This window comes from the organism of the source record quoted next, unplaced genomic scaffold (genome assembly GCF_019419815.1).
Source record: "Pyrus x bretschneideri cultivar Hongxiangsu unplaced genomic scaffold, Pyrus_bretschneideri_v1 Contig20, whole genome shotgun sequence".
NCBI classification, from domain to species: Eukaryota; Viridiplantae; Streptophyta; class Magnoliopsida; order Rosales; family Rosaceae; genus Pyrus; species Pyrus x bretschneideri.
Genome location: NW_025999502.1, coordinates 6,751,621 through 6,772,703, shown reverse-complemented (window position 1 = coordinate 6,772,703; position 21,083 = coordinate 6,751,621). Strand labels below are relative to the sequence as shown.

General features: G+C 36.6%; 4 protein-coding genes across 4 annotated transcripts; 3 read left to right on the top strand and 1 right to left on the bottom strand.

Moving 5' to 3' along the window:
* Nucleotides 1-570: 570 nt before the first annotated feature.
* Nucleotides 571-2,753, top strand: LOC103934624. The gene is made up of 4 exons (XM_009344382.2): nt 571-727; nt 1,514-1,713; nt 1,815-1,878; nt 2,052-2,753. Exons 2-4 carry the CDS (start codon nt 1,547-1,549, stop codon nt 2,343-2,345), a joined length of 525 nt encoding a protein of 174 aa, XP_009342657.2. The 5' UTR covers nt 571-727; nt 1,514-1,546; the 3' UTR covers nt 2,346-2,753.
* A 3,780-nt stretch (nt 2,754-6,533) lies between these two features.
* LOC125477069 lies at nt 6,534-11,415 on the top strand. Its single transcript, XM_048583836.1, has 4 exons — nt 6,534-6,930; nt 7,184-7,269; nt 9,267-11,270; nt 11,380-11,415. Exons 1-4 carry the CDS (start codon nt 6,534-6,536, stop codon nt 11,413-11,415), a joined length of 2,523 nt encoding a protein of 840 aa, XP_048439793.1.
* A 1,956-nt stretch (nt 11,416-13,371) lies between these two features.
* Nucleotides 13,372-17,542, top strand: LOC125477068. Its single transcript, XM_048583835.1, has 6 exons — nt 13,372-14,645; nt 15,574-15,969; nt 16,048-16,275; nt 16,396-16,488; nt 16,745-16,852; nt 16,946-17,542. The coding sequence occupies exons 2-6, from the start codon at nt 15,574-15,576 to the stop codon at nt 17,540-17,542; spliced, it is 1,422 nt and encodes a 473-aa protein (XP_048439792.1). The 5' UTR covers nt 13,372-14,645.
* Nucleotides 17,543-18,940: 1,398 nt separating this feature from the next.
* Nucleotides 18,941-20,351, bottom strand: LOC103934623 (ribulose bisphosphate carboxylase small subunit, chloroplastic). Its single transcript, XM_009344381.2, has 3 exons — nt 20,099-20,351; nt 19,536-19,670; nt 18,941-19,419 (listed from the first exon to the last, which is right to left on the bottom strand). Exons 1-3 carry the CDS (start codon nt 20,282-20,284, stop codon nt 19,189-19,191), a joined length of 552 nt encoding a protein of 183 aa, XP_009342656.2. The 5' UTR covers nt 20,285-20,351; the 3' UTR covers nt 18,941-19,188.
* Nucleotides 20,352-21,083: the final 732 nt, after the last annotated feature.

Genomic DNA, 21,083 nt, shown 5'->3' with positions numbered 1-21,083 from the left:
TTCTTTTTTAAGTGAGAGGTCTTATATTCGATTCGCGTCAAATGGGAATTTAAACCATATTATTGCTAGTTTATTATGAGGTTTAACATTGTTTGTTAAAAAAAAAAAAAAAAGGTTTTTGTCATCTCAACCTTGAAATATAGTCTCTTGGTACTATGGTCTAATTATATTCTTCTTCATGGGTAAGTGAGAGGTCTTAGATTTTAATTATTGCTAAAGCCGAATTTGAACTACATTTTTACTACATCATTATGAAGCTTAATCACTCCCTCACCGTCTTAACGTAGATATTAACGAGACTTTATTTGTCTGACAAGGTGAAGGAGGTTATTGAGATTGAGAAAATAACGGTTGAGACTGCTCAATCTTCCGACTATTCTACCACCGCGCACGAGTAATAATCTATTTAGGGCAAAAATAAATTGTGCTTTTCTTTGTAAACAAAAATAAATGGTCGTTGCATCGGGAAAAGAAAACAAATGCACGCGGATTCGCAGCTGTGATCGGGTAGACAATTTAAAGATAAAAGAGAAACAAATTCACGCGGATTCAGATAAAACAAAGTTCAGAAACAAATCACGTGGATGAAATGATGTCGTATCACCTTCGCCACCACTATTACTTCACCACTATAAAATGAATCCAATATGCCCTCACTACCCACCCTCCTTCCTTCCGCCACTGCACCTCCCTCCCTCGCCTTCTTCCTCCGGAGGATTCCCGCCAGGTATCTCTCTCTCTCTCTCGCCTTCTTCCTTCCTTCCTAGTGTTTGTTTCAGATCTGGAGCTTTGAATTTTTAGCGGTTATTATTTCCCTAATTTTAGTCAATAACCCACAAACTGATCCGACCCAAATGTTGGTTGGAATTTTGTTTTGGTTTTGTTTTTTTTTTTTTTTTCTGAATTATATCTTTTGCAATTTATGGAAGACTGAAGAATTATGTGGTCGAATATTGTTTTGTAAAATCGGGTTGAGCTGTATTTACTATTCTCAAAATCAATTTTATACCCCTGATTCTGATGCGATTTTGGGCGACTTCCGACGAAATCGAAGCCGTCTCAGCTTGGGTTTTTTTTATGCGAACAATTACGGCCTTTTGGGGTGTTTTGTTCTCGAATTGGTGTATGTAACGGAGGCAATCTCCGTTTTCGCAGAGGTGTGATATATTAGATGTGAAATTTTCTTTCTTCCTGTTTGGTTGCCTAGAAAGTCCAAGAAAGTAGAGAATGATCAATCAAACAATTTAGAGGGGGGATAAAAGTTTCTGGGATTGATTTTGTTCTGTGTTTGTTTCTGATTTAGTAAACTTAATCAAATTATTAGCTCGTTTCTACAGAACATATGTGTGCGTGTGACTTTGATTAATAATTTGGGTAACTTTTGTTTTCCAATTAAATTGAGGTTCAGTGTGTAAGATGAACAATTTTAAGGTTTTCGTTGGATCTGGAAGATTGATGGGAAAGTTTATCTGATTCGTGTTTTTCTTTGGTGGTGCTGTGTTGTTATGGACAGGCGTTCTTTTGTGGAACAGGAACGGTTTCGAAAATGAACCATTTCAATGTTCAGCAGCAGAACGCCTCTTTCGTGGGCTGTGAAGGCATCAGAGGTTCTGACTTGATGTTTGACACCAAGGAGCCTCTGGTTTGTCCCAAGCCCAGGCGAGTCGGGATTTTGTCTAACAACCCCATTAGGCCCGTGAGATGGCAGATGAGGTACTTTTACTTCTCCAATGTTGTCCCTTCCACCTTATGTTGGTTATTATGCTTTATTTATAGGTGATAACATGTATTTTCTCGTCTTTGCAAATTAGCAGTCATCAACCCGAGTTATGCGACTCAAAAGCTGGGGCAGAGCTTCTGGACCTTATTCTTAGGAAGGTAAAGTTGTTAATTCTTTTGTTTATAATTAATTTGGTTTCTATATAAATGATGATCTGGATTCATTTAAGTGATGTTTTTGGTTTTTTCCAAATGACTGCAACCATGGTGATGTTATTGCTTTGTACTCGATGTTATGATATTATGATTGACTGACATGTTGGTATCTACAGGAGGGTTATGGGTTGGAGCAATCATCCAATGAGGTTGCCTTATCGCCCCCATATTTTTGCGTTTCTCCTCCCAGTAGGGCTGCTAACCCATTAATTCAAGATGCTCGATTTGGAGATGAGAAGACCACTCCTGTTTCGGCATTGCCTGTTCCATCTCCATCAACTTTATCGTCGCCACGCAAAGCAGGTTGTGTGAGAATGAAGTATGGGCTTAAACCTGCTGCAGTTAGAGTAGAGGGATTTGATTGTCTCAATAGGGATCGCCAAAACTCCCGCATCCCAGCATTCGCCTAAACTTCATCAAAGTAAGTGTACATATAAGAAGGAAAGCTAAAGCCACCATAGCTCACAAGTACAGCGGACTTAGCAAGAAGAGCGAATTTTGACGATTTTTTGGAAGATGTACTAGTACTGTATATAGCGTTTGTTGTCGTCGGTGATATCTAAGTTGCTAATATCTACAAGTAGCGTGATGGAACATCACGAAAGAATGTCAAACTGTCAAGCCTTGTGTTCGGAGAAAGTGTTTGTACATGTTTAAAGCCTTTTGCTCTGTTGTAATATTAAGATGGGTCTTGATTTTTCTGGTAATCACCAGGAAGAGTCTGTATAAAAACTTATCGGTGGTATGGATTGGTGTATTCATCTGTAAATGTGTTTTGGTCATATTTTTGGAGATAAATGGGTTCTGGTTATTTGTCAGTTACGCTCTGTCTTGGTCTTGCCCTTATACCGATCCTCTTATTTTTATTTTTCGAACTGAGATATCTATGAATTGGAATCCTAATGCATATAGATACAAATGGTCCAATCGGAGCAAGAATTTACAAGAATATTTCATTTCTGAGCAGAAAATTCGTTTTTAAGTGTTCGATCCAATTCCCATAGAACCTACCACTAAAATACTCCTAGAGAGGAATAGGGCTAAGCGGAGTGAAAAGGGTTTTTTATGAGATGAGAAATGAAAACATAAGTATGTATCTCCCAAAAATGTACACATCTATATAATAGGATCTTTTTTTTTATTGTATTCGGCTCAATCCTTTTAGTAAGAGATTGGGCGGAGTTTAATTTCAATTCAATTAACACAAGAAATTAATAGGTAGGTTAGACATTTGTCACACCAATGTAGTGTAAGCTAAAAGCTATATGATACTTCAAATTTTTTTAATGCAATGATATATTTACATTATAAAACGAAGGAATAAATTAGTTGTGAACTCGCTGATAGACACGTAACAATGACATTTGTTACCCTAGTATTTATATTTGCTAGTGGTTCATTCAAATTATTTGGAGCTAAATTTACCATACTTTTGTAATTTACAAGTATTAAGATGCGTGTTGGTAAAAAGTTGAATTTGACAAGGTCTTATTCATTATGTTCTAGTCTTCCTAATTCAAGTTGGCTTTATCCATTTAATTAATTATTATTTTATTTTTGGGTTGAAGGCCAATTGGTGTGATTTGTATTTATTTGGACCAACAGCTGGTGCGCTTATGTGAGTTGTTTTCAACTTACAAAGAAGGGCTTTCAACTTCACACAAAGATAAACTACGAATTACATTTTCCAGCTCGATTCCAAGCGGTGGGAATTCTTTTTATTAGAATCATCATGACTCTTAGCTAAAACTAGGGTCACTGGTGAGCTAGCATGGGATCATTCATTGCTTTTGATTTCAACAATTTTAAAAAACTTCGTGTATAGTTGTTTTTGTATTGTATTGAATCCTATAAATAAATAAGCAAATTAAACTACAACCTTCTCCTCTTACTGCTATAATATTTGTCTTTATATTTCTCTCTTTTTGTATGCTTGATGAAATACCTTAGTTGACAAGCATTGTCAGTCTTTAACATTATTACACAGGATGCATGCATCGACAAGCCTTTACAAATAATAGTAGTCGTCGACAATATTGGCACAATATTTCGGCATATGTTGGTAGGAATTGGCAAAGTACCTACTAGGAGCTCTACGAAATGGCCCAATGAAGCATTTTAAGTTGATATTATGACCCATATTTGAAACTTCTGGCTTTGCCACTAAGACATAATATTAATTATGTCCACTCTAGTTTTGTAATTGTTTGAATTTCAGATTGATAATTAAGTTTCATTTATTGAGTTTTTTGGAATTTAATATTTTGTTCTTTGTGCTTGATCATAGCCTAGGATTTGAGTATTGAAGTTATTTGCATATGAATTTATATCTGATCCTAAATAGATTCAATACATGCTTTGTGTATGAAAATTATGAACTTATATTTTGATTTGACGGTAGACAAATATTAGTTTGTGTGGCTTCCTTGAACATGACATGACCAAGTTGATAAGTATTTAATTTGTTTTTCACTATGAGTAATTGAATTTTTGCTTGTTTGTGTATGTTGGACTATGGATGTATAGATGGTGGGAATAATTGAATTTAAGCCTGATTCCAATAACATTTACATCTCTTTGGGAAATTATTAGCATGTGTACTTAACCCCGGACCCATGCACGACAGTTCTTTTTGTTAATCGCATGGAAGTTTTTGTTAATATGATAATTCATGAGCTGACAATTGGATACTAGGTTATGACAACTAGTAGTGGAACCCACTTAGTGCTTTTTTTTCTTTGGTTTCAATCATACTTTTGTTTAATCATTATTTAATTTTTATTCTTCTTCGAAACAAATGCAATCTTTATTTCATTTAGTTAATTAATAGTGATAGGATTCAATTGTTAATCTATTATAACTAATTCGTGTAGTTGCGAGAGAATTAGTTTGAATTAATATATTATTTAAATTAGTTTAAATACACATTACTCGCTAATACTGTCATCTCTCATTTACAAGTGAAGGATACCATAAGGCCATTATGAAATGGCTTTTCGATACTTAAAGTTAGACTTAAAGATGAATGAAAAATCAAGAGTTTAGTGTTTCTTAGGGGAGGAACGGTTACCTCTCTTGGTTCAAGGGCCATGTCCTTTTATACTAGTAGGGTTGAGTATGATGTTGCCCATGATGGTGCACTCGGCGTGCTCTAATTGGTATGTTGGAGAGAGAAACCAAAAAACTGTTGAAAGCTAGCCTCCCTAAATAATCAGTAGCATAATTTCTTTGCTTGTGGACATTGAGTAACACTACAAAAGCACCCAAACAGCGACCCAAAAGTGCTTCGGCCTTGAGCAATTAACTGCAGGAATATGAATGCATAGCAATTAACTGCAGGAATATGAATGCATGAAGTTTTTACTGCGGCAACTTTGAAAAGAGCAGCTTATCCGTTTGTTTATCTGAACAAATGCATGTCCATACGTGTAGCTATCAATGGTGGAGGATATATACAACAAAATCGGCCGCTCAATTATGAAATATTCAAAAAGGAATTGTGGCTCTTGATAACCTGCTTTGTAGATGATTTGTGGCCATTAATTCAGCTATCTACACTACAAGAAAAATGAGCTTTGGGTACAAAATAAAGGGCACAATTGAGAATTTTGTGTCAGTTTGACCACCAAAAAGCTTAAATAATTCCCATTCCATAGAGGGCACCATCTATTGTGCCCAATGTTAAAAAAAGTAGACACAAAACAGTAATGGGCACGGAAATCGTGTCAAGTGGGATCACATGACAACTTTTTTACTGAAAATGGGCACAAAAAATATTTTGTGTCTATAAAAATTATTTGTCAAAGGCACTATATGTTCTCTCTCGTTTGTCTTTACCTCCACTAGCACACCAATAATTAAAATTTATAAAATTGTGGTAAATAATGGTATGAAGCTGTTTATTACCGTGCAATATTTTAGCCTCAAAATAAGTTAGCAATAATGTTGTTCAAATTTGTTTTTCCCGAAAGCTGAACCTCAGATTTCTCACTTACAAGTAAAGAAGAATACCACTACACCATAGTACTAAGTGGCATATTTTAGATTTGCAAAGGATCATTTCCAGGTGCAATGAATGTTTGTTAGATTCGTATCTTTTTGAATTGCTTTTTGGATTGTTATCTTGTTTGTTTTTTATACTTGGTGATATGATTTTTGGTTTTAAAGTCCTACTTGCAGTGACACATAACCAACAATTGTGCCCTTAGGGTTGGTCAAAAGTTAGTTGGTCTTCAGATGGACAAATGAGTGAATAATTGTAGATTCCTTTTTATGACACTAATGATAGAAATTGTGTCCACTAAATATTAATAAATAATAAATCACTCTACTTCTCATTGGGTCTTCAAATAGAGAATATATTTTAATAATTATAAATTCCTCTTTTCTGACACAAATGTTAGAAATTGTGTCCAGTAAATATTAATAAATAATAAATACTCTATAGCAAAAGAATATTTTGGCACAATTATGGATTTGTGCCTTTATTCTACTATAAAACGTCCACACTCCCTTACTAATTTGTATATGGAAATTAAGAAGGTTGCTTCATACACATATGTTTCTTTTGAATTTGAGCAAGTTCTACATCATTGACAATGGCGGACAGGCGACGTCGTGGAGTTAGAATTGGAACTGAATCTCCAGCATCACATTCGTATATTGCTTCCAACATTACAACAGAAAATTCCACAACGAATCCTCCAGTTCAACGTCCACGACAACCTGTTAATGCCGGGCGTATGCCTCGTCCTGTTAATAATCAGTACATTCTTACTACTTTTGCTGATGGTCGCCTTGGCTACGCATTACCCTTCAATAACGGATGCGTACGCGCACCTCAAGGACGTGTATTGCCAGCATGGGCAAACCCAGGTAGGACAGAACAATATCCTGTCAATTTGGTTTCTGCTGAAACAACAACTGAACAGTCTACCAGTTCTGTCGTTATTATTGAAGAACCACGCACTTATCAAGCACAAATTCATCCTAGAGGTCTGTCTGTCCCACAGTTGAGCTCACGAAATATGCAGAATGTTACCGTTGAGATTTTAAGCAGCGATGACGAGGACAATTAATATATTTTGTATTATGTTATATTTCACTGGTGTACTATGAAAATATAACTATCTTATGCTATGCTGGACTCCTCTTGGGTCCTTTTATCAACTTATGTCGTATTCCAATATAATAATGTTTTCTTTCTAATTAGCCCTTCTAGATTTACTCCTACTATATATTTTTTTAGGTTATAATTATGTTTCTCGTCCGCTTCATACCGCAGAATTCAGTGACTTCACAGCGTGGCAACACAAAGGTTATGAGACATTACCAGTAAACTAAAAGATAGAAGAAATGAAAAAAGGAAATAAAAAAGGAAAAAAAAAAATGCTTGCTTTCATACTTCCCTAACACCCATTACCAGTAAACTAAAAGAAAAAAGAAACGAGAAACCAAAATAAAAAAGGGAAAGAAAAAAAAACTTGCTTTCATACTTCCCCAACGTAAGGCTTCATACTTCTGCTTCACCAAATCGCACACCTGGGCAAAGGAATCATAACTATAAACACAAAAATATCTTTATCCAAATCCTCGTTTTCCTCCAAATCGCACATCTGGTGTGCCTTTGTTCAGGTAATTTCTGAACGGCCGGTGCCGGAATCGCATTGAACTCCTCGTTTTCCTCCAAATCGCACATCTGGTGTGGTGTTCTTCAGGTTATTTCTGAACGGCCGGTGCCTAAATCGTACTCAAGTCCTCGTTTTCCTCCAATTTGCCCAGCTAGTGTGGCTTTCTTCAGGTATTTGATTTTTATATATGTTTTTTTTTTGTGTTCTTATTTGGTGTCGCTTGGATAATCGAAAACCATGCGAGACAGATTGAATCGTTTTCTGGTACTCAATTGTTTTTTGTGTTCTTAATTGTTTCTACGATTTGCTGGTACTTAATTGTTTGGTGGAATTTTCTGTGGGGTCTGATATATAATAGGAATAAAACAAGAAGTAATTGAAAAATATGGGAGAGAGATTGAACCGTTTTGTTTCTAAGATTTGGCTGGTACTCAATTTGTTTGGTGAAATTTTATTTATGGTCTTGAGGTAACGTCAGGGACAATGTTTAGGCCTTCGACCCTTCCCTTAGGCTGCTTATTGATTGGAAGTTCACAATAGAAACTGTTTTGAAGCTAACAGACTTGCATGTTAAGAGGGGTGTAATACATAAGTGTAAGTGATGAATGTCAGCTTATCATCCTTCCAATGTTGTGTAATGGAGCCAGCATGGAAAAAGTAAATTACTCACCAATATGTGCTCTTTTTTTTTACAGAACTGTGTAATTAGGAAATCTGAGATTGTAACAGAGAAACATGGAGTTTTTAGTTGCCTTTCCTACTAGATTTCTTTCGTAATTTATGTATACTCTGAATCAATTTGTTTGGTGCAATGAATACTTTGTAGTCTGATATATATATTATGAATAAAAGAACAAGTATAAGTCTTTGGCATCATATGTTTGTAGGATTTCAATAGCATGATCAATTAATTCCAAGCACTCCAGCTGTTCCTCTTTCTCTTCCTTTGCTGTAACCGACGAAAGCTTAGCACCAACTTATTCTCGGTCTTGGCCCTCTTCAGTTTACTCACTACTGTATGTCAATGGCTTCTTTCCTGGTCTTTGGGAGACAAAGGCATGACTAATATTTGTATTACCTGCACTGGAAAGAATAGGGTTGTCCTTCTCATTTTCTTATAAATAGTCACACGACTAATGGGAGGATAAGGGCAAAGCTCTTATGAATGCAATTCCTCTCTGTTTTATCATCTTGCATAAAATTCAAATGATAGAAATGCACTACATAATCCAGTTGCACATGTAACAACTCTCAATATGCCACCAAACAAATGATTTAATAATTAGAGCAAGAGATCAATGACAATCAAAACATTCTCCAAATTCACTTGACTAGCAATTATAGAATTTTAATACGATTTTTTCCATCTCATTAATCTAGCCACAAAACACAAAGAACATGCAATTCCTTTCATTTAAATCAAACATATCACAAGAAAACGTCGTTGTCGGGGTAAAATAGGTAGAATAATTTTTTGCTTATCATAGCAAACTTCAAATGGAGTTCATTCAAATGAAACAAAATTCTATTCAAAGTAGCCGTTAATGAATAAGGCACTTTAATGTAGACCACATCTGCTTTTAGTTGGTTTGTGATATTTGGGATATTAAGTTGGATCTTTATGAAAGTTTTGTTTCATTGTCTCAATTCACTAATCTTATTGTGTAATCAAATGTCTTATAATTTCATACATGCTTGTAGGTAAAGATGAACAAAGAATGGGTGCATCTGAATAGGACGACCAATGAATACTTGATTGGCAGGCGTGCATTCATCAGTAATGCTTTAGATGTTGCTGCCTTTCAAGGAAAAATTAAGTGCCCCTGTCGGCGCTGTTGCAATATGTTTTATCATGATCCATTTGAAGTCGATCAACACCTCTACGTCGAGGGTATGGATCCCCATTACATAGATATACCTTGGGTTGAACATGGCGAACAGGTGTATACGTCTGATAATATATCAAGTCCAACTACTGAAGCTCATAATGAAAGAAGCCCTGAAAATTTCATGGCAGCGATGCTTCACGATGTTTTCGGTAACCACGTGCATATGGATGAGTCAGATCATGTTGGTGAATCTTCTTTTGCTTGTGACGAAACAATTGATGTGCACCAATTTGACAACATTCTACGAGAAGCAGACGGAGAATTATATCCAGGTAGTAGGAAGAAAAAGTTGGATTTTGTGGTCAAATTATATCAGTCAAAATTGTTATATGGAATGAGTGATGCTGCATTTGGTTCAGTGCTGGCACTAATAAGAGAGCATTTTCCTATGTGCGAGACTCTTCCTCCAAATTTGTACTATACAAAGAAGATTATCCGGGCTTTGGGGTTGGATTACCAGAACATAGATGCGTGTCGAAATAATTGCATGCTATTCTGGAAAGAGCATGTAAATGACATCGTTTGTGCAAAGTGTGGCGCTAGTAGATATAAGCAAAGGAAGGCAAATTCAGGAACGCTCGAATGTACTAAGGTACCGAAAAAGGTTTTACGCTACTTTCCCATAGGTCCTAGACTACAAAGGTTGTACATGTCTCGTTACACAGCTGAGTCAATGATATGGCATTCAGAGATTAGAACTGACGATGGTGTTTTGAGGCACCCTGCCGATTCTCCGGCTTGGAAGCATTTGGATAATACATATCCAGATTTTGCAAGGGAGTGTCGCAATGTCCGTCTTGGGCTTGCAAGCGACGGATTCAATCCGTTTGGAATGCATGGCAAACCTCACAGCACATGGCCTGTTTTAGTTGTAGTTTATAATCTTCCACCTTGGATGTGCATGAAACAACCTTATATCATGATGTCTCTTCTAATTCCAGGGAAAAAAAGTCCTGGTGATGCAATTGATGTTTTCCTGCAGCCGCTCATTGATGACTTGCGGCATTTGTGGACGACAGGTTTGCAAACATATGATACTCACCGTCAAGAAACTTTCACCATGCGTGCTGCCTTGTTGTGGACTATCAATGACTTTCCTGCTTATGCCATGCTCTCAGGGTGGAGCACTAGTGGTGAGAAAGCTTGTCCGACTTGCGGTGATGACACTAATTCTTTATGGCTTAAGCATGGGAAAAAGTTTGCATTCATGGGACATAGGCGATGGCTCCCGATGTCACACAGGTACCGAAGACATAAAAAAACTTTTAATGGATCTCAAGAATTTCGAAACCCCCCTAAACCAAGAACTGCCATGGATTGTTTATTGGAAGTGACGGGATTGACCTTCAGATTTGGCAAGGGTGCAAAGGCAAGTGGTCGTAAGCGGGGGTGGAATGATGATGGACACGTTGTCGGTCAGTGGACAAAAAAGACTATATTCTTTGATTTGCCTTACTGGAAGGATCTTCTACTGCGGCATAACTTGGATGTCATGCATATAGAGAGAAATGTAGCTGAAAATGTTATTGGCACTCTTTTGGAAATTGAAGGGAAGAATAAAGATGGTATTAGGGCAAGGGCTGATCTCGTAGAGTTGGGCATTAGGCATGATCTCCATCCACGGGCAGATGGTGCCCGTACAAAGCTGCCAGCGGCAGAATACAATATGAAACCTGAGGAGAAAAGAATGTTGTGCCAGGTTTTGGAATCAATTCGGGTGCCAGACAACTACTCTTCTAATATTAGCAACTATGTTAATATTCAAGAAAAGAAGTTAATTGGCTTGAAAAGCCACGATTATCATATGCTCCTACAGGTATTCCTCCCTATTGCAATACGAAAAGTGTTACCGAAATCGGTTGTTACAGTGTTGTTAGAGTTGAGCAGATTTTTTCGCCACATTTGTTCAAAAACTGGAACTGAAGAATTATTCAATGGCTTGTCAAAAAGCATTGCCTTAACTCTATGCCATCTGGAGAAGTTATTTCCGCCATCATTCTTTACCATTATGGTACACTTGATAATTCACCTTGCGGATGAAGCTGCTGTTGCTGGTCCAGTCCCATACCGATGGATGTACCCCATTGAAAGGTGTCAGTTTCGTAAAACAGCTACTCAGTTTAGTTTCTAAATTTAGTATTTGTTTTTCATCATTACCTTTTGCTTAAAGATTTTTTTTTTAACAATCAGGTATCTACATCTTCTAAAATCGTATGTGCGCAACAAGAGTCAGCCAGAAGGATGTATTGCAGTGGCTGTTAATTTAGATGAGTGTGTATCATTCTGCTCCATGTACATGGATGACTCTATTGTTACCCGTCGCAATAGGCATGGACGTAACTATGATGTTCAGCAATGTGATGCACGACAAGGGCTTCCGTTATTTAGTAGCCAAGGCAAACCAGCAAGCGCTGTTGACACTGTTTTGCTAGAACGTCCGAGGTTTGAAATGGCTCATCGATATGTCCTAGTAAATTGTCCTCAAATGGCAGAATACTTAAGGTACAGTTATAACAATGACATTACCTTAGTATATGTTTGATGGACTAGCTTGGATCCTGAATTGATTTATGTGTTGGTCTTGTAGGAGACATATGTCACATGTAATTTCTACTCGTGGCAGAAGAACTACTATATATGATGCAGAAAGAGAAGCTTTAGATAGTTTCCCTCAATGGTGTCGGGATAATGTACCTTATATATATTCCTATTAAGTTTCAGTATTAAATGTAGCATTCATAATGGTGTAATTTTGTAACTGTGTTTTAATTCAATGTAGGTACATATCATAGGGGCAAATGATGAGGGAGTTATTAAAGACGATATATGTGCATTGGCTGCTGGACCGATGCAGTGGGTAAATCGTTATACCGCATACATCATGAATGGAAATCGATTTAAGGTTGCTTCTGCTGATCGACATGCACAAACCCAAAACAGTGGTGTTTTTTTAGCATCTGAAGTTAGTAGTTTTGCTACTACGGTTGACAGGAATCCAAGGTATGGAGATGTGGATTATTATGGTGTTGTGACAGATATCATTGAGTTAGATTATCACAATGGTCGGAAGGTTATACTGTTTGATTGTGATTGGTTTGATGTCAAGAGCAAAAGGTTTCGTACTAAGAAGGATGAGTTTGGGTTCACTTTGGTTAATTGTGAACATCATTTACCATCGGATGACTCATTCATACTGGGGTCACAAGCAACGCAAGTGTTTTATGTTCAAGATCCTATTGACACTGAGTGGTTTGTTGCTACAAAGACAAAGCCACGAGACGTTTACAACATGCTCGATACAGATGTAGAAGACCCCAACACAGCTCAAGATATAGAAAACACATTAGGGGATGATGATATAGTGCAAACAAGGCTAGATGTTGCAGAAATTGTTATTGCAGAACGATTATCAGACTTGTAATGATCAAGAACTTATATCTACTATGTAGCTTGTTCATGTATGAAAGATTAAATAGTGCAGGGAAATAACATGAAGACCACGCACAAGTTTTTGGTAGAATTTTTTGGATGATCTTCATTCATCTCGGTGTATTGTATTTATATAGTTTTACAGAGGGTTTACAAGCTTTCACAATTTGCATAAGGACAAATTCTACAAATCAATATTTACATAAAATTAGGGAGCTTAATAAGGCAAATGAATATGATCACGAAATCATCTATTGCACAAATGATGCATGATGAGCATGATTGTCTCCATCTTGTCTATCAATGTATCCAATCATCTATTGGACATGAATTGGCTCATATTATGAGTTGGCAAGCTACTTTCGGTTGAGCATGATTGTCTCCATCTTGTCTATCAATGTATCCAATCATCTATTGGACATGAATTGACTCATATTATGAGTTGGCAAGCTAAGAAATGGACAAAGAAAAAGGGGGACATCATTATGATGTCTAGCCCTTGATTTGTGGCTTTTACAAAGGCAAAGATTTGGCATGAGCCGAAAGAGATAAGAGGAGGGAGAGAAGGCGGTAAGGCATTTGGTTATGCCTTTGTGATGAGTAAAGAGAGCATCCAATGGGGGACATCATTATGATGTCTAGCCCTTGATTTGTGCCTTTTACAAAGGCAAAGTGTGATGAGCCGAAAGAGAGAAGAGGAGGGAGAGAAGGCGGGGCCTTTGTGATGAGTAAAGAGAGCATCCAACGGGGAGAGCATTCGGCTCTCCCATGGAAGGTTGAACATGGGTTGAGAGAAAACAAATGATACATATGCAATTAATCTCTAATATAGGTTGAGTGTTATAATATATATATATATATATATATATATAAACAAAAAAAAAAAAAAAAACCCTATGGTATAGGTAGATAAACACAATTAAGCTTCAATACAACTTCAAAAAAAAAAAAAAATAACAATGGAAAGCAGAAAGAAACCCAAAAAATAAAAAATAAAAAAGAGGAAGAACCCAAAACACAAGATTGAGTAATGCAAAATAACACATCAAGATAAAGATATTGACAGGGAGAAACAAGATAAGAGAACTGAAACAAGAAAAGAGAAATGAACGGTTTGGGTAACGAGAAGAAAAACGGAGATTTAAATCCCTAATCCTATAATTCAGGATAAGATTAACATTAATCACAAATGAAAAAATAAACAGCAATTACTTAATTAATCAATTTAAGGGTAAATTTGGCAATCTAATACAAATAAGCTTATGTGGATAATTAATTACTGGACCTCATCCGAAAAATAAAACAAATTAAGTTGGACTATAACTAATAATGACTTATAAAATTGAACTTATATTAAGTTTCCCCTTCTCCAAATTGGATTCTCCCTCTATTTTTTAAAATTGGACTTCTCCCTCTATTATATTAAGTTCCCACCACCAAATTCAAAAACTTGGTTTGCCAAAATCTGATTTAAACCCACCGCATCCCAAAATTGTGCCCACTCACTTTTAAAATATTAATTAAAAAAATAGTAGCTATATTAAAGGGTTAGAAACTGGAAAGCTTCCATTCCACCATTTCTCATTCCGTCTCACCTTTACTCTCCCAAAATTAAAAGGACGCTCATTCCAGCTCCTCCGTCCAGTTCCAACCCATTCATCCGTGGAGTCTATCCACCTCAAGCCTACTCCTCTGTCCAGTTCAAAGGCACTCCTCTGCCCTCTGGTGACACACACCGACACACAAGAGGGCCAAGATACATGTAAGGTTTCTGAATTTCAATTTTTCAATGGGTTTCTATTCTTTAAGGTTTAAGGTCAAGTAGGCTGTTTATTTTGTTGAATATGGTTTATGGTTTGAGGACAGTGGGTTTCAGAGGACAGTGGGTTTGGGATTAAGAATCTAGGATGGGTGCAGATTTTTGGGATTGCAGGTCTCATTGAAATTATGAGGGATTTCCCTACCAGTACCATCCCAGTTGTCTTTCAGATAAGTATCCCTCATAGGGAACATATAGAATAGAGTGTGCGAGTACATCCATCATCCCTGGATCGATCATACTCCTATTACTACGTGGCCCTGTTTTTGTTTTTGTTTTTTTTTTTAATTTTCACCATCCATAACGTCGGCAAGTTAAATAACTAATTACTAAGGGATAGAGAAATCGATAGGGTCAAACCTCCACCATGGTGCATAAGCATGATTGCTTTACACCACTACAATAAAACTGGATCTGCTCTACGTGACTATTAAGTGTTCAGATTCCACGGTACTCATATGCATGCCTCTTTTGGTATTTGATGTTGTGGTTCATTAAATGAATGCACAATATAAACTATAACTCTTCTAAGACACTACACATTGTGATCCAGCCGTCAATCTTAGGTCTTTCTTTGATGATCACCTTGACAAAGATCACTCAACTCAAAAGTCACATGATGGTTACAGTACATGGTGGCATCATATAGTGTGTTCATCTTTTTTCTTCTATCAATAATTGTATGTCTTAATGAAAAGATTTTCACTTTTATTTAAGGATAATTTATGCATGATGATAAAATGTAGATAATTTGAATCATTATAGAACTTGTTAATGTTACCTGTATGTTCATTGGTGTAAAAAAATAGTTCTTGTTGGTGTAAATGAATAGTTCGTGTTGATTACACTTCATTTGCAATTTGCAATGTAGATGGCTAATATGATGCTTGATGATGATGCATTTTTGGCATCTATGGGAACTCAACCACACTTCCAATTTGGTGTAGTCACCGAAAATGAATCATTTGCAACCAACCAACCCCATGAGACATGTAGTCGACATACGCAATCAAGTGGCTCTACTTCTTTGTCACCCACAACTCGAAAGAGGAATAGGGGAGTTAACAAAATACGGTGGGGCAGAGGGAGGTGCGAAAAACTGAACTTTAACAGATTTGGTCAACCTATTTCTCCTCGTGACAATGTGGCCAAATTTGGGCGCTACATAGCCATGTTGGCTCGTGATGGTGGAATAATCCCAATTGATTCACCTGATTGGCGCCAAATAGAATCTTCGAAACTTGATCGAGTGTGGTCATTGGTCCAGGTATTGATGCTAATTTCTAAAATTTGACTTGTTGGATGCTTACAATCTTATGTCACAACTTCATTATTGTTTATGTAGGCCACTATAGACTGGACAAATCCAAAAGCTGCTGGCAAGGAGGACAAAGTAAGGGCTATTGTGGAAACGAAATTGCATGATCGTTTCAGGACATGGAGGGCAAAACTCCGTAAGTTGTATTATGTTCCCTTTGAGAACTCCGAGCAGAGGAAGCATTGCAATGATTCTAGGGTAATCCAGAGACAATGGCAATCCTTGGTAGCTTATTGGGATAAAATTGAAAATAAGGTTTGTAAAACTTTCAACACTATAGTTACTATACTTCATTAAACTGTTGTTGAAACGAAATATAAGGTTCGATAAAATGAGTATTTTCCTTTGTGGTGTTCTTTATTTGTTGTGATCCAGCGGAGATGTGCAACGAATGTGAAGAATCGAAAGATGTTAAAGACGAGTCACACAACTGGGACAACAACTTTTGCTCAAATACGGAATGATTATGTGAGTGGATTCTTGTACTATATATTATAATTTTAGTTCAAATGTCTCAAAAACTACATCTCACATTTAATTTTAGTTCAAATCAGTATACATTTGACATAAACTAAAGTATTTTTTTTCTTCCAATTTTTCAGGAACAGCGGTTTATTACCCTTATTGATGTTTGTGTTTATATATAGTGCACTATAGTTTTTGTCATTGTAACTGTGATTGTTTAATGATTGTGGTTGTTTTTGGGATTTTTTTTGTGTCTTAGGCTGAAGAACATGATGGAAATGAACCTGATCGTGTGACTTTTTTCAAAATGACACACACAAGAGGACCTAAGCAACTCCCAGTTGATGATGAATCTGCTAGAATGATGGTAATTTGTACATTTTCACTTCACCAAATTTATTTCCAGCAACCTTTAATGAAATTTTATGCATTTACGAATGATTAAGGCTTTTTCAAACAGTTAGCGTTTGAAAATCTGGAAGTGGAGGTTCGTGAACGTGGTGATGAGGTAACAACAGAGGTTCGTAATAAGATTTATGCAGAAGTGTTGGGCCCAGAGAAGCGAAATCAAGTGCGAGGCTTTGGCCTTGGAGTTGGTTGGGCAGATGTACCAGGAATTGTTACTGAACAGCGAGGTATTTCTAGGGAAGTGAAGTATCTTCGGGAAGCTTATGAAGCTCAGAAAGAAGCCACTGCTGCTGCGGAAGAAAAAATGACTCGTATGATGCATGAGGCAAATGAGAAAGCGGAAAAGATGAAAAGAGAGCAAGAAGAAAGCATACAAAGGCTTAGGGCCGAACAAGAGGAGAATTTGAGGTTAGCAAAGGTGCAAATGGCTGAGCAATTGAAAGCCATGTTGGCACATGTAGGCATCAACATTGGTTCATTTGGAGTGAGTGCTCTACAAAGTACTTCAACTCAGCAGCAAGGGTGTGGAAGCTCACATGCTCAGATTTCAACGGGTTTCGAAGGTGGAAATGACAAGAATGTGCAGTGTGGACCTCCAATTTCTAGTGCTATGATGCATGAGGACTGCCAAAGTCAGAATACTGGTTAGTTGTCATCAAGCAGCCCTTGTAGATGTGTATTTTGTTTATATATTGCTGGTTTAACCATTAGTACGTTTGACTTGGGGATACAAGCTTGGATATGTTATATTTTGTTGTATATAGAGAATCCCGGGCATGTCTAGCATAGGATAACATGTATTTTTTGGTTTAACATTTGGATGGGTTGTATTGTTAGGTTGCATGAATCGGTCTTAACCGAGAACATAGGTTATGTAATATATTAACTTAACTATTTTAGTGCTAATGTTGATTTATGTTTAGTTTGTAATGGATGATTTGTAACTTTCTAAATTTAGGTGGAAATTAGATTCTATGAGCAACCTGATGATTGCCATGTTTAAATAAAAATATCCAATTATGCCACAAATTTTTTTTTTTTTTTTATTGAAACCCGCCACAAATTTTTAATTGTGCTGGAGTTTTATTGTATTTATTAAAATATAATAGTGGCACAATTTTTAAGTTGTGCCCTTGCTTTAACAATCTAAGCCTTTAAAAATAGCAATTGTGCCCATCTTACACCATACATTCAGTAGCCTTTATTAGAGGTAGGACACAATAAGGGTTGTATTTGTGCTTAGCTTTGGGCACAAAACATCATATTGTGTGTTATAAGTAATGGTGACGCCCATAGAGGGCACAGATACAAACTTAGTTGCTGCACTGTTGCTATTGGTCTATGAGCACAAATGTTGGTGCTTTTTGGCCTCAAAAGGCACATATAATTTTTGGTGTGCAGTGCTCATTTTTTTTGTAGTGCTACAAACTACAAGGGGACCGTTTTACAACCTAATTAATTTCCCAACGAGTTGAAAAATTAGAAGAAAGAAAGACAAATTGAAGGAATAACTGCGTTGCATAACATTTAATTATGTTTAAACGAATTTAATTAACATAAAAAAGCCGATTGGCACATTGCATTATGAAGTAAATTATTCACGTGATTAAATCAATCTCGGTGGAAATTTTTGAATAGCAACCAAATTGCTATCATGTGTCTTGCAGCCTATTTTGTTTCTTCAAAACTTAGGGTTTTAACCACTTAATGAGTTTGGTTACACTACCCTAAGGTCCTCGATCGAGTGGGATTCAAGCCTTTCACAATAATCTCGAGTGCTCGAGTGAATCATTTTTCTAATTCTCGAAAACAGAGGTTAAAATTTTGTGATGTGTGTAAAGAAGGTTTGAGTTTGTAATTAGAAATAGTAAAATAATAAGAGTCCAAGAAAATTCTAATGGTAAAACAATAAAAAAAAAAATTGTATCTTATTTATGAATTACATTGTTGAACAATCTTCTTAAATAGTAAGATTTATATACATAATGGTATATGGGAGATATAATAAGTAATATAATCAGTAAATATAATACATTACTCGTCCAAATAAAAATAAAACACGGATCTCATTTATTCATGAATTTCTCAACCAACACCATCTTGAATCCGATAAAACACCAAATTCGAAAACAAACGAGAGTGCCTCGAAAAAGGATAGAGAATTAAAGAAACAAATAGGCAAAGGTCTTGAAAGCCCTAATCAAATACAAACTTAAACAGACCACCGGGACCCTTGGCTAAGAGCCACAATGGTACATACAACAACAACAATAATTATGAAAATTGTAGAACAACTTAGAAGCCTGGAGGCTTGTAAGCGATGAAACTGATGCACTGCACTTGACGGACATTGTCGAATCCGATGATACGGATGAAGGAGTTGGGGTAGGCCTTCTTGGCCTCTTCCAGCTCCTTCAACACCTGGGAAGAGTCGGTGCATCCGAACAGGGGCAGCTTCCACATTGTCCAGTACCTTCCATCATAGTATCCTGGGGACCTGTTGTTCTCACGGTACACGAATCCAGTCTATATATTTAACACAATTTTTTACAAGAGAATTAAGTTAGTAAACAATTAAGTGCGTTACCACGTCAAATCATTAATTTAACAAACTACAGTATATAAGGTTAGAAATTATTAACCTCCAACTCAAATTCCAAGCAGGGAACCCAGTTCTTGCGGAGGAGGTAGTCAACTTCCTTGGCCAAGGACTCGGAAGAAAGGGGAGGAAGGTAAGAGAGGGTCTCGAACTTCTTCAGTCCGAGTGGAGGCCACACCTGTAATCATCAAAATATTTGATAAACTGAATTTGTACTTCGGTAAGTACCTTTTGTTTTGCCAAAAAACAAGACAAGATACTAGTATTATTTCGGCCAAATTATACAAAATAATACATATAAGTACCTTAGAAATAAAAAATAATTTGCAAAGAATCTGACCCGAAAGTATATATACATATATATTTGCAAACATATTTATTTGTTTGATATGTTAAATTATCAAACTCCTAATAATAATTTACTTACAGGTTGATAGATGATGTAGTAACTTTGTACTAACTAATTTTTTAGGAGCGAAAGCGAAACAATAGAACTTTGTACTAATTAATTATGAAATGTATTTGATTAGTAGTTTTTCAATTTAATTAAATGTATTAACATATTTTTAAGGGATTAGTAATTTATTAGTATCGATTAATTCTTACCTGCATGCATTGCACTCTTCCTCCATTGCTTGCAATAGAGGTAATGTCATTGCTTTTTCTGGTGACAGGGAAAGCTGAGGAGGACTTGAGGCCGGTGAATGGAGCAACCATTCTGGCTTGAGAGGGGGCTGGGCGGTCGGCGGAAACTGTAGCCACGGTACCGGAGGAAATCATTGAGGAAGCCATTGCTCTCTCTCTCTGCTTTCTCTTCTTTGCTTGAGTGCTTTACTTCTTTTGGTTGAGATACGCAGCTCCTATTCTGCCTATATATAGTGCTCTGGCTACCCATGTCCTATCCTACGGTCCTGATCCCATGAACATTTTACCAGCAAACACGGGCCGTTGGATGATGTACCTGATGACATTACAGCATAGAGACCACATGATGCAGAGGAACAATTTGAAAGCTAGCCTTATCACTAGGCACCACTATGACCTTGCCACGTGGAATGAGCTCCATTATCTTATCTAATCCAAGGGAGAAGGTGAATGTGTGATGGTGGTTGGCCTCTTGCTATGGTCAGTCTCTTCCCTGCTGTCGTTTTCGCACCATGCACCCTCATCCTAGTATATTGGCTTTATTTCTGCACCCCTTTCTTCCTTTCGAAATATTTACATGCAGACGTAGGTAAATTTTCACTTGTTACAGCAGAGCAGACGGCCTTTCGCTCAAGTGTTTCTTCAGCAATGGAACAAACAAGTTGTGTATTTTAGGTCGTATTAGAACCACGGTGGTTTAGGCTAGCTAAGGTCTTTGAACATAACCTCATGATTTCTAATAATGGTTACGCTAAGGTTTATTAGGGTGTAAATGAAGAAATTGATTATGTATGTAATTCTTTACTTTGGAAGGTGATTATGTAAAGTTTGTCAAGATTTAGAAGGTCAAGTCAACGGTTCATTATTAATTATATTGATATTGTCTCAATTTAACCACTTGCATAACTTAACAGATTTTGAATTTTATCATAAAATGTCTCAAGTG